Here is a 14,101-nt window from a genome sequence, read left to right on the forward strand (position 1 = left end):
TAGATACTAACATAGACACTAAGATAGATAACATAGACAGTAAGATAGACACAAGCATAGATACTAAGATAGATAATAACATAGATACTAACATAGACACTAACATAGACACTAACATAGACAATAACATAGACACTAACATAGATAATAACATAGATACTAACATAGACACTAACATAGACACTAACATAGACACTAACATAGACACTAACATAGATACTAACATAGATACTAACATAGACACTAACATAGACACTAACATAGACAATAACATAGACACTAACATAGACACTAACATAGATAATAACATAGATACTAACATAGACACTAACATAGACACTAACATAGATACTAACATAGATACTAACATAGACACTAAGATAGATAACATAGACAGTAAGATAGACACAAGCATAGATACTAAGATAGATAATAACATAGATACTAAAATAGACACTAACATAGATAATAACATAGACACTAACATAGACACTAACATAGACACTAAGATAGACACTAAGATAGACCCTAAGATAGACACTAACATAGACACTAACATAGACACTAACATAGATAATAACATAGACACTAACATAGACACTAACATAGACACTAACATAGATAATAACATAGACACTAACAGACACTAACATAGATACTAACATAGACACTAACAGACACTAACATAGATACTAACATAGACACTAACATAGACAGTAAGATAGACACTAACATAGACACTAACATAGATACTAACATAGACACTAAGATAGATAACGTAGACAGTAAGATAGACACTAACATAGATACTAAGATAGATAATAACATAGATACTAAAATAGACACTAACATAGATGATAACATAGACACAAAGATATACTGACACGAACACTGTTTTTAAGTGTATGTTCAAAAATATCCTGTATTGTTATCGTGAGTTGAGTATTGTATATCTTTAGATATCGTCTCAACTCTGATAGACAGATATATGTACAGATAGATGGATAGAACAATGTGAGTGTAAAATGGAAACATAGATCAAAGAGAACATATATCTCAACACTATTCTAATTTATCTCTACATATTTATATCGCTAGAGATGTAGACAGAGAACATAGAGATGTAGACACAGAGAACATAGAGATGTAGACACAGAGAACATAGAGATGTAGACACAGAGAACATAGAGATGTAGACAGAGAACATTGAGATGTAGACACAGAGAGCATAGAGATGTAGACACAGAGAACATAGAGATGTAGACACAGAGAACATAGAGATGTAGACACAGAGAACATAGAGATGTAGACAGAGAACATTGAGATGTAGACACAGAGAACATAGAGATGTAGACACAGAGAACATAGAGATGTAGACACAGAGAACATAGAGATGTAGACACAGAGAACATAGAGATGTAGACACAGAGAGCATAGAGATGTAGACACAGAGAACATAGAGATGTAGACACAGAGAACATAGAGATGTAGACAGAGAACATAGAGATGTAGACAGAGAACATAGAGATGTAGACACAGAGAACATAGAGATGTAGACACAGAGAACATAGAGATGTAGACACAGAGAACATAGAGATGTAGACACAGAGAACATAGAGATGTAGACAGAGAACTTAGAGATGTAGACACAGAGAACATAGAGATGTAGACAGAGAACATAGAGATGTAGACACAGAGAACATAGAGATGTAGACACAGAGAACATAGAGATGTAGACACAGAGAACATAGAGATGTTGACACAGAGAACATAGAGATGTAGACACAGAGAACATAGAGATGTAGACAGAGAACTTAGAGATGTAGACACAGAGAACATAGAGATGTAGACAGAGAACATAGAGATGTAGACACAGAGAACATAGAGATGTAGACAGAGAACTTAGAGATGTAGACACAGAGAACATAGAGATGTAGACACAGAGAACATAGAGATGTAGACAGAGAACTTAGAGATGTAGACACAGAGAACATAGAGATGTAGACAGAGAACATAGAGATGTAGACACAGAGAACATAGAGATGTAGACACAGAGAACATAGAGATGTAGACAGAGAACATAGAGATGTAGACAGAGAACATAGAGATGTAGACACAGAGAACATAGAGATGTAGACAGAGAACTTAGAGATGTAGACAGAGAACATAGAGATGTAGACACAGAGAACATAGAGATGTAGACACAGAGAACATAGAGATGTTGACACAGAGAACATAGAGATGTAGACACAGAGAACATAGAGATGTAGACAGAGAACTTAGAGATGTAGACAGAGAACATAGAGATGTAGACACAGAGAACATAGAGATGTAGACACAGAGAACATAGAGATGTAGACACAGGTGGAACTATGAGTGAATAATGTGTCTGTAGATCAGATCTGGTGTTTATCACCAGAGGAGCACGAGGTGAGGACAGCAGCATTTAACAGCTTCATTTATTAACACACACACACACACACACACGCACACACGCACACACACACACACACACACACACACACACACACACACTGATCATGTTAGCTGAGGCTCTGCTGATGTTCACAGCATCTGTCAACAAGCAGGACTTAACCATAGAGAGAGAGAGAGCTGGGCTTTTATTTTGAAAAGGTTTATTTAGTCATCGGTTCATACACATTAGGTTTTTATTCAATCAAGTCTTTATTTTAATCAAACTCTAACTGGTTGTGAATGTGACTCTGGTGTTGGCGTTTGGCGAGCTGTGGGCTGTGGCATAACGTCTCTGGTGCTGATTGAAACGGCGGCGTGTATATCAGATATTTTTAGCCTGGAACCCACTGAGCTGCGTCGGCTGGATGTAATTTAGGAGACATACGTCTATAAATCAGACATGTGACTCACTGAGTTTATCGTGCTCTGCACTCTCTGTCAGTCACATCAGGCCTTCATCACACACACACACACACACACACACACACACACACACACACACACACGCACGCGGCGTGCACTCTTTATTTACATGCACTAATGTAATAATGTACAGCTTTAATTTTAATAAATAAAGTAAACTCACAAAATGACTCAATAAAACTCAAGTCAACTACAGGTATACACAAAAATAACAGTAAAATTCATTAAATAACAGCAACAGTTACTCCTAAAAATCATGTACCTTCAATAGATAGATACTAAGCTTTCATTTTAATGGATAAGGTAAATGAACAAAATGACTCCAAAAACTCAAAAATAACAAAAAAATACACAAAAAACTGAAAAAGACACAAGTCATATACAGATATAGACGAGAATAACAGAAATACATTAACCAACAACAAAAATGACACCTAAACAAACAAAACAACCAAAAAAAATCCCATATCTCCAATAACACACAAAATAAAAGAAATATAAAAAAAACAAGACCAAAAACACACAAACTAGATAGTAGATAGACACCAGTGTAGATAGGTACAGGTTTACAGGTAAACTGTAAACTGAATTGCCTTTCGGGGATCAATACAATCATCTGAATTTGAATCTGAGATAGATAATAAAATAGATAGAAGTATAGATAGATAGACTAAGATAGATACTACAGTAAAATGGATTTAAGATAGATAATATCATAGATTGACACTAAGGTTGATAAATAAATATTAAGATAATAATTACAGTAAATGAATGGATACTAGTATAGATAGAAAAATAATAAAATAGATACTAAGCTTTCATTTTAGTAAATCATGTAAACTGATAGATTAATTTTACAAACTCACAAATAACAAAATACACACAACAGATGTATTCCAAAATAAACACAGGAAATTGCAAAAGAAATTCACATAACTCCAAAAACAAACACACAAAATGAGCAACAAAAATATAAAAAACAACAACAAAAACACAAACTCTTTGTAGTTTCCTGTGTTCATTCTCTGATTGGTCAATATTCTAATGTTGACATGAATGTAGATCAAAAAATAACTGCAAATACCACACAAAACCACTTAATCACCCCAGCCTGTCATATGATCTGGTTAGATCTGTGAAGATCAGCAGGTCTGGTCCTGGTCAGTAGATGATGGAGATCACTGAGAGTTCCAGGGGCCACAGTAGGGGACAGTCACTGCTGTGGTATCTGTCATTGTGTCCTTGGGCAAGGCACCTCACCCACATTGTCTAGTATGAATGTAGTGTGTGAGTGAGTGAGTGTTGGTGGTGGGAGGGGCCTATGGTTGACTATGGCAGCCTCACTTCTGTCAGTCTGCCCCAGGGCAGCTGTGGCTACAATAGTAGCTTACCACCACTAAGTGTGGAGTGAAAGAATAATGCCTTAATTCTGTAAGGTGACTTTGAGTGTCCTATATAAAATGTATTCATTATTATTATTATTATTAGAAAATGGCTTAAAAATACACAAAACACCCATTCTATTTTATTTTTTTTTCACACACACATGGAACATTTTCACTCAAACACTTAAAGTGGCATGTACTCATGTGAAAGTTAGGGTTGGTCAGGTTTTTTCACGGTTAAACAATTTTTAATGTGAGAACTTAAAACATTTAACATGACTACGTCAAAGTTTCACACGCACTCACACAGGCCGTTAATATCACACAGAGCCACACACCTCTAATCTAACGGCCACATTATTAACACCCGTGTTAGCATTAGAATAATACTAATCTGAGCATTAACACAGCAAAGAGGAAAAGGTTTTCTTTATTTTATTTAACAATTTGAAGGTTTTGTAGTCAATTTGTGTTTTGTAGGTGGTTTTGTGTATTTTTTTTTTTGTGTCATCTTCTGCATTATTCTGTTGTTTTTATAGTTATTTTTTGTCTTTTGGTTCTTTCTCTATTGTTTTGCGCATTTTTCTGTGGTTTTGTGTGTTTATGGAATTATTTGGTGTTATTTTTGGTTCTCTTGGGTATTTTTACATTTTGTCCTTTTTTTCTCGCTTTGTGTGTATGTGGAGTTATTTTGTGTGTTTTTAAGCACACATTCAGTGTTTTTTGGGGTATTTATTTGTTGTTTTGGTCATTTTTCTGTCGTTTTGTGTGTTTGTAATTGTGGATACCGTTTTGGGGGTCGTATTTCTTCCACCTTCTTGAATGTCTGTTTGAAATTTGTTTTTTTTCTGATTTTATTTTCAGTTTTTTGTTTGTGGATTAGGATTTAGTTTCATCCATAAACAAGCCTTTCTAAAGATTATGTTTTGTACATTTTAATTTTTAAAACATGAGTTTGTTGATTTTTAGGGTTATGAATTGAAGTTAAGTTTGAGCTTTTTAACGCATAATAAACACAATATGTAGTTAATTTTATTCCTCATTTATAAAACAACAAACAAACGACAGTAAACGTGTAACATTTCTATCATAAACTGTTAAAGACCGTTAAACTGATGAGGTTTCCTCCTGTCCTTTGATGTTTTGCCTGTGTGTGTGTGTGTAGTTGTAGTTCTTTGTTGTTATTGTATTATTGTGTTACATTCCTGTGTATAACACACACGCGCACACACAGAGCTCAGTGTTACACAACAGTGGATTAATCTGGCGGACTGCACCTCCAGCTCCCTGCATCACAACAAAGCCGACCAACCGGGCTGCAGCCTCGTGCGTCTCCATAGTAACAGCGACTTTGAGAGGCGGGGAGAGCAGGGGAGGGATGAAAAAGGGAGGATAGATGGATAGAGGCAGAGAAGATCGATACGGGCTCTGGTTTCACAGCTGGATTAAAGACGTGCACGAGGCATGAGGTGCACGGACCGGACCCCGTCCCCCCCCCTCCTCCTGGAGCTGAGCCAAGGTAAAGATTTAGATTCACAACGTTTATATCTCTACGTTAGGAAAAAACCTCCCCAGGTGGAGAACGAGATTCATGGCTGGGAGGGCAAGGACCTGCAGTTGGCCACGGCTTTTTAATCTTAATCTGAGCTTTATTATTAACGCACGGTGTGATGTGATGAAGCTGCAACAAAAACATCATAAGTGAATTTCACTCTGAGGCTGGGATATGATGCATAGCTCTGTTCTATGTGTTCATGTCTATGTGTTCATGTCTATCAGCATGTTAGAGCTAAACTACAGCAGAGATGCAGAGAAAGGCCTCACGTTACAAGTTTATCTTAATCTGATGCAAAACAAGATCAAATCAGCTCGTTTTGAATCTACTTTAAGTCGTTCACATTTAATCTGGAAACCTGTGTTAAAATAAATCATCTGAAAACCTAACAATATATCCATTTATCATCTATACTGTGTTCTATATTTACGACATTTCTATATTTACTATAGTTAAATATTTACTGTATTTCTATATTTAATCTATTTACTATATTTACTCTGCTCTTATATTTATTATAGTTCTAATGACCAAATCTATCTATCGTGGGTGTCGGAGGAAGGTGATGGCGTGGACCCAATTGCAGAGAGAGATGGAGGAAGCAGCAGGTGTAGCGTTGATTGTCGTCCATTTAATAATAAAACTAAACAGGGAAAATGGGAGCAGGGAACAAAACGCTGCAGGACACAGGAGGAGGTTGACATAAGACAATGAACCAGCAAACATTCACTGTTCAAGCACTCATAAATAGTGGAGGAGGCCTGATTCGGAATGGGCCACACCTGGGTGGAAACATGAGGGAGCTAATCAGTCACAAACCAAGCACACATACGTCACTGGGGGGTGGAGCCACAAGCAGGAATCCCTGGAACACAGCGACAAGCGTTAACACTAGATAACAGAATAAACAAAGACACAGAGGAACACAAGGGCAAAACACAAACTAAACAGAACCTGACAATAACCCCCCTCCACCTCAAGGAGTGGGTTCCAAACGCTCCTAACAAAAAAACAGAACTTCACAAACACCCAACCAGGGTGGGTGGACGGGGGCCCGGAGGAGGGTTGAAACAGAGGGTCCGGCGGCCTCCCATGAGGCGGCGCAGGCGAGGCCGAGGAGCAGGAGTCTGGCGGCCTCCCATGAGGCGAGGCAGACGATAACACCTCCGGCGAGCCAGACGAGGAGGGATCCGGCGGCCCAGACGAAGGGGACTCCCCTGGCGAGACAGACGGGACAACCTCTGACGAGACAGACAAAGAGGGCTCCGGGAAGCTGGATGTTGGCGGTTGGGTGCGGGGAGACTCAGGAACACTAGTCAGGAAACCAGGTGACTCAGGAAATCTAGCCTGGAAACTGGTAGACCCTAGCTTGGAAGCTAGGAGACTAGCAAAGCTGGGTCTTTTTCTTGGACCGACCCTTCTTTCGCAGGCTCCGATGTCCTCCAAAGGCCAGTCGAGCATGTACGTTATCCTACATTTAAGTACAATTTTCGTACAAACAGATAGCGATACAATTATTTTTTGGGCTAGACTCAGAACACTAGAATTAACTCAAGGAGTGGAGAGTAAGACACTGAACACAGTTCTGATTTTTGGTGATACCTTATATTGTGATAATGAAATTGAAACCAACCAACATTTAGTTTAGTTGAGAAGAGGGGAATGTATGTGATAAGTGTGTGGGCCGTTAATGGGTTGAGAAGAGGGGAAAAAACCAAGAAAAAGAGCGGCTGCTCAAAGGAGCCTCCTACCAGCCCTACCAGAGCAGTGGAGGGTCAGTTTGTTTGGTCCGGGCAGAATCTTCAGCTTAGTGCCCAGACTAGGCTCTAGCTCATCATCAACTGGCCTATATGACAAACAAGTCCAATTAAATATCCAGTGTGGTACACACATTAAAAACATGCAAAAATATTGGTGCTCCATAACACAAGCTGCATTATATGGTTTAAAGTGCTCAAAATGCATTCATTCTCATCAATACAGCCATAAGAATAAACTATAAACCCAACATTTCAGTCAATAGATCATAATTAGAGAAACAAGGCATACAAGATGTTAAATGTGCCAACCAACGAGCAGGGTTAGCAGCTAAGCTAAGCTAACCAATCCTGTGGTTCAGTCATCCTATGGTTGGACATTTGCTGCCTTTAGTTTCAAGATGTTCAATGCTACACTAAACAAACAACACCAGAACATACCTGCAGCAAACATCTCCATTGTGTGACCCTCTCACTCCTACCGGCATTCAGCCACAGCTGTGTTTATACAGTGAGTTGGACGCGCTCCAAATCAGTGATTTGCGACGTAACGTAACACGGTGATGTGGTGACGTAATACGTAAATATGCAGTATTTTATATAAAGGAAGGAAAATTAGTAAATTGATTAAGAAATATTAAAAGTTTCACCCATGTTACACCAAGTACGGGGCCCCTGACAGGATCCTCCCCCAGTTGGGATGCGCTGGGTCCTCGGCTCCTTGGGGCTTTCTCGGATGTGTGTGTGGGGGGGCGGTGGCTGTCTCTCAGCTTGGGATCTTGGAGGCATCTGGGGGGCTGCTTGGTCATGGGGGGTGGCCTGGGGCGTCATGGCCCCCGCTCTTTCTGCTTGTCTGGCTGCATCTCTGCTGCAGTTTGTTCCACTTCTTTGCAGCATAACAACTAAAAGCAGCATCACCATGGTTACTGTGAGCTCTGGGCTCCACTATCTGACCTGTGTCCATAGATCTCAGAGACCTGCTGGGTTCATACCTGACTAACATCTCACTGATATATTCTGGACCAAACCCATTCACACATTTATAACCAGCAGCAGAACTTTACAGTCTCCTCTGAGGCTGACTGGGAGCCAGCGTAAAGACTTTAAAACTGGACTAATGTGTTCTGACCTCTTTGTTCTGGTTCAGACCTGAGCTGCAGCGTTCTGAACCAGCTGTAGATGTTTGATGAAGACCATTACAATAGTCCAGTCTGCTGGAGATAAAAGCATGGACCAGTTTCTCCTGATCTTTCTGAGTCATTAAACCTTTCACTCTGGAGATGTTCTTTAGATGGTAGAAGATGTTTTTGTGATAGATTTGATCTGATGCTGAATGTAAGATCTGAGTCAATCAGGTCTTTATCTTCTAAAGATCCAGACTCAGACACTTGCTGACAGCAGTCCTCTTTTCCTTGTTACCAAAGACAATCACCTCCATCTTGTCATGGTTTAGTTGAAGGAAGTTTTCACTCATCCAGCAGTTTTCCTTTTCTAAACAGTCACACAACACCTCAATGGGACCATAGTCATCTGGGTTCAGTGATAGATATAGTTGTGTGTCATCTGCATAGCTCTGATAATCAACCTTACAGTTGTGTAAAATGTGTCCTAAAGGAAGCATATAAAGGCTAAACAGAAGGTGTCCAAGAACAGAGCCCTGAGGAACCCCACAGGACATTGGTAATCTGTCAGATTCAATGTTTACAATGTTTACAAAATAACTTTGATCCTCCAAGTAGAACTTAAACCATTACTTTAACATTTAGTCCAACCCATGTTTACAATCTGTGCAACAAAATTGTATGATCTACAGTGTCAAATGTAGACTTAGATCCAATAGAATGAGAACAGATACTTTTCCTGAATCAGTGTTCAACCTTATGTCATTGATCACTTTGATCAGATCCGTTTCTGTGCTGTGATGAGAACCAAAACCTGACTGAAATTTATCAAATATTTTGTTGAATGTTAAGAATTCACTCAGTTGGTTGAAGACCACCTTCTCAATGATCTTGGCCATGAATGGAAGGTTCTGATTGGTCTATAGTTAGCCAGTATAGAGGCATCCAGTGTTCTCTTTTTTAACAGAGGTTTCACAGCAGCTACTTTCAGGGATTTTGGTACGGTGCCTGATTGGAATGATCAGTTAATTATCTGACACAAATCAGTGATAATTGACTTTACAACAGTTTTAAAGAAGTTTGAGGGTGTTGTGTCAAGGCAACATGTTGATGGATTCAGCTGCTGAACAGTTTCCTCTATTGTTTTTGGGTTCACTGTAATAAACTCTAACATTGTAGTTGACTCCTCCCTCAGTGGTTGAAGCTGTTCAAGCTTTTTGTGATTTTGCTGTTTGTTCTGATGTTTGACCTTATTGATTGTATTTTTTCATTGAAATATACAGCAAATTCATTGCATTTTCCAGCTGACAGTAATTCAGGGGCTATCTGATCTGGGGGGGTTGTGAGCTTTTCAATTACAGAAAACAACGTGCGAGAGTTGTTGACAATTTTGGCAATAATTTCAGAAAAGTATTGCTGCCTTGTTTTGAACAAGCCATCACTGAATTTTCGCAGACTTATTTGTATAGTTCTAGATGAATTTTAAGTTTTGTTGATCTCCATTTACACTCAGCTCTTCTACAGTCAGATTTCAATTTCTGCATTATCTCAGTCCTCCTCCAAGGTGTTTTCTGTGTGTTTGGTTTTCTCTTAGTTTTGATTGGAGCCACCACATCTATGACATTACAGACTTTTGTATTAAACTCATCCAGAAGATCATCTCCCACAATACACCAGTTATTTAAAGTCACAGGTCGTGACGATCAACCAACGTGTGTCATATCTTCTATATTTCTATAGTTTATGATTCAAGATATAGAAACGTTCTAAAAAGTCCTTTTAATGTGTTTTTTTTTTTAAAAAAGGTAAATATATTTAGTTTATTAGTAATACATTTAACATATTTTTTGTTTTAACATTTACACTACGAGTTCACTTTAATGTGATTGGCTATAGAATAATTGATTGATAAAGATATTGATTTAAAGGACACATTGACTACAATCAGTGTGTCTTGGTGTTCAGGCAAAGCTGGGATTTAGGTTTGCTGGGGATTTCAGGCCTGGTTGCTGGGTCAGTGGATTACCTGGTAATAGATCTACACACACACACACACACACAGACCACGTGTTGTGCTTTAATTCCTGAGACAAACACTGAAGCTCCTCCCCCTCTGCTGTGGTTGATGTATCTTCTCCTCCTCAGGTGAGGACCATGTGTGGTTCTGGTTCTGGTTCTGATTCTACTACCTGAACATGCTCAGCTGACCCTGACAGACCACCACCACCGTCGCTGTAACCATCAGGGACCCAGAGCAGCGTCACCATGCTGATTAAGGAGTATCGCATCCCCATGCCTATGAGTGTGGAGGAGTACCGCATCGCTCAGCTCTACATGATCCAGGTGAGAACTTTGATTTATGTCCACATTATTGTACGCCACATGTGTCAAACTCATGGTTTGGGGGCCAAATCTGGCCCTTTGGATCATCTAATTCAGCCCACAGGAGAAAGTAAAGATGACAGAGAAAACATGAATCATTGTGTAAATGAAACTCAACAATATTTGAAGGTTCTCACAGTTTTCCCATCAATATATCACATGACATTTTTAATGTTAAACTATTGAAAAAACTCATAATTCTTACTAAATCATTAAATTTTCCTGCAATTATGACACAATATTTCCCTTAATTAAATAAAAGTTGGTCACAAATCTAGGAAGTGTAGATCCTGTTGGGACTGATATCTGTCACTTATTGATTGGATATTATTAGTTTCTTACATATTTAGTATTTTATGTATACGTAGAAGTGTAAACTATGGAACAATAATGTTGAATAAACTCGTTTTCTGCATAAGTCTGTGGAAACACTTCAGATTAAACTGCTCCGTATTTGGCCCTTGAACTAAAATGAGTTGACGCCCTTACAGTAGATGTTTTACTTCAGTGTTTTTTCATGGTTTTGTGAATTTGTAAATTTTCTAATACTTTCATGAGAGTTTAGAAATTTGTGGAAAGTAAGATTATGATCTGACCTGAAGTGGCTGCTCCTCCACATGTTGTTGTTTGTTTGTTTGTTTGGTGCTGTCGTGATTCTTTTCCCTACCCCACAATGCCGTGCGTTTTACACAACCTTTGGTTTACTTCCCATGTTTGTTCTGAGTCGGGATGATTTGTTCTCTGCTCAAAAAATACACAAATCATTTACAAAAACACACAAAATGATGAGAATAACATTCAAAATGACAGAAAAATAAACAAAATAACAAGAATACACAAAATGACTCTAAAACACACAAACCTGCAACAAAAATACATAAAACAACAACAAAAACACACAAAATTACTCAAAAACAACACAGAACAACAACAAAAATCATACATAAACTCTGTATTATTTCCAGTGTTAACGCTCTGATTGGTCATTATTGCAACGCTGACATGAATGTTAATCATGTGACCCTCAGATCAGATACAATCACATGTTTGTGGCCCCGCCCCCTGTTATAAAAGTTGCCATCCTGGCTCTAGACCAGTGGTTCTCAAACTTTTTTAGCTCTAGTTCCTCTTTCTCTAACTTTTGAATCCCAGTCCCTCCTTATGTACGACGACTGCATTTTACTCAGAATTCTGTGTAAAAACATCTATAGATCATAATGATGGAATGAATGAGTGATAACACACATTTTAAAGAATCTTTTTTTTGTAGAAAAGTGAATGAAACAGTATTTAGGCTTGAATAGATTTATTTCTATAGTTTTGATCATTTCCAGTCATCTCCTTCCTGATGTAGAACCAATGCTGACCTTTATATTTTCACTTCATGTTCCAATCAAAATCATTTCTATCATCATTATGTGTCATTTACTTGTATTTTGTTGTTGTTTGTCTTTTATTTTTACTATTCAGTATATTTTTTCTCCATTTGTTATGTGTTTTTGTTGTCATTTGTGTGTTGTTGTTTGGTATTATTTAAATTAATCTCTCTCCGTGTGTGTGTTTTTGGTGTCGTTTCTATATTTTTGTGTATTTTGTAGTGATGTTTGTGTATTTTTCTCTCATTTAGTGTCTTTGTTGTCGTTTTATGAGTTGCTGGTGATATTTAGTAAGATTATCAATTTAACTAACAGTAAAACTTTATCAAACCCCACATTGTTAATTTGAAAGCATTGAAATGAGTGCTATCGCGTACTCCTTGGGGTACACGTGTGTGTGTGTGTGTGTGTGTGTGTGGTGTGTGTGTGTGTGTGTGTGTGTGTGTGTGTGTGTGTGTGTGTGTGTGTGTGTGTGTGTGTGTGTGTGTGTGTGTGTGTGTGTGTGTGTGTGTGTGTGTGTGCGTGCGTGCGTGCGTGCGTGCGTGCGTGCGTGCGTGCGTGCGTGTGTCCTACAGAGTAAAACAGATGGTGCTCCATATGTCCATCGTTTGTGTTTCCCTTCATAAATACAGAGCAAACACACACTCACACACTAACACACACTTTAACACACTTTAACAGGGAGTTCACATGTCCCCTGGGTTAGTTTTTATTGAGCCGATCTCAGAGAAAAACACGCACCATGTTTTAGTTACATTAGCATGTGAAAGGTGGAGTCAGCAGCAGGTTAATGATGTCATAATCCACACATGGAGCAGAAATAAGGACTAACTAAAGCCATGTCAGTGATTGGACGTTATTTCCAACAATTAAACAATGAGCAATTACTTATGAAGATAAGCCTGTATGCTACAACATGGGTCGGACGTAGAGATTAAGGATCTGTGGGTAGATCCATTCAGCATTTAATTTTGGATAATTGGATTAAGTCTAATTATGACCTATTATCAACTGCTCACGTATCACTTCCTGTTTACAACAGATGCTGTGACTGTATGTTGCATTGGAAAGAAAAGTGTTTAATACACAACACGTCTACACACACACAACTCAAAAAAATAGAAAAAACTCCCAAAAACAAAAACTTATTGAAAGAAAAGGAAAGAGAGAAAAAAAATGAATAATAAATAAAATCTACCACATGACTAAAAAACAACAAAAACTCACAGAAAATATAAAAATCCAAAAAACAAAACAAAAAAACACAAATAGAGTAATACTGAAGTATATATAAAAAATATTTAAACTTTATTACATTTTTTGTAGTTTACCAAAAACAGTTTTTCTGTAAAAAAAAAAAATAAAAACACCTGTATAATCTTTATATTTAGAGTTTTAAAAACATAGTTGTGCATTTTAAAAAAATGCTTAACTTCATTTTAATCCCAGTTGTAAATGAGCACCCGTTATTAACATCCTTCAGAGCTAGCTCCTCCCCCTTTATGACAACGTCACAGCTGGGCGCCGGTTGCTGCGGTAACCACTGACATCAGCTTGATGTTTATGGAGGGTGAGCAGGTGCAGGTGGCGTCGCCGTGACAACGTGGTGTCCATCTCTCTGACTGAC

General features: G+C 38.2%; 1 protein-coding gene across 1 annotated transcript in view; it reads left to right on the forward strand.

Annotated features, from left to right (window-relative positions):
- Positions 1 to 5,674: 5,674 nt before the first annotated feature.
- The window catches only part of LOC114473262 (membrane-associated phosphatidylinositol transfer protein 2), a 50,547-nt gene continuing 42,120 nt past the window's right edge, over positions 5,675 to 14,101 (forward strand). Inside the window, 2 exon segments of the mRNA XM_074783823.1 lie at positions 5,675 to 5,802; positions 10,862 to 11,059. Of these exon segments, the coding sequence (XP_074639924.1) occupies positions 10,982 to 11,059 (78 nt within the window). The 5' untranslated portion in view covers positions 5,675 to 5,802; positions 10,862 to 10,981.

This window comes from Gouania willdenowi, chromosome 12, assembly GCF_900634775.1.
Source record: "Gouania willdenowi chromosome 12, fGouWil2.1, whole genome shotgun sequence".
Taxonomy (NCBI): domain Eukaryota; kingdom Metazoa; phylum Chordata; class Actinopteri; order Blenniiformes; family Gobiesocidae; genus Gouania; species Gouania willdenowi.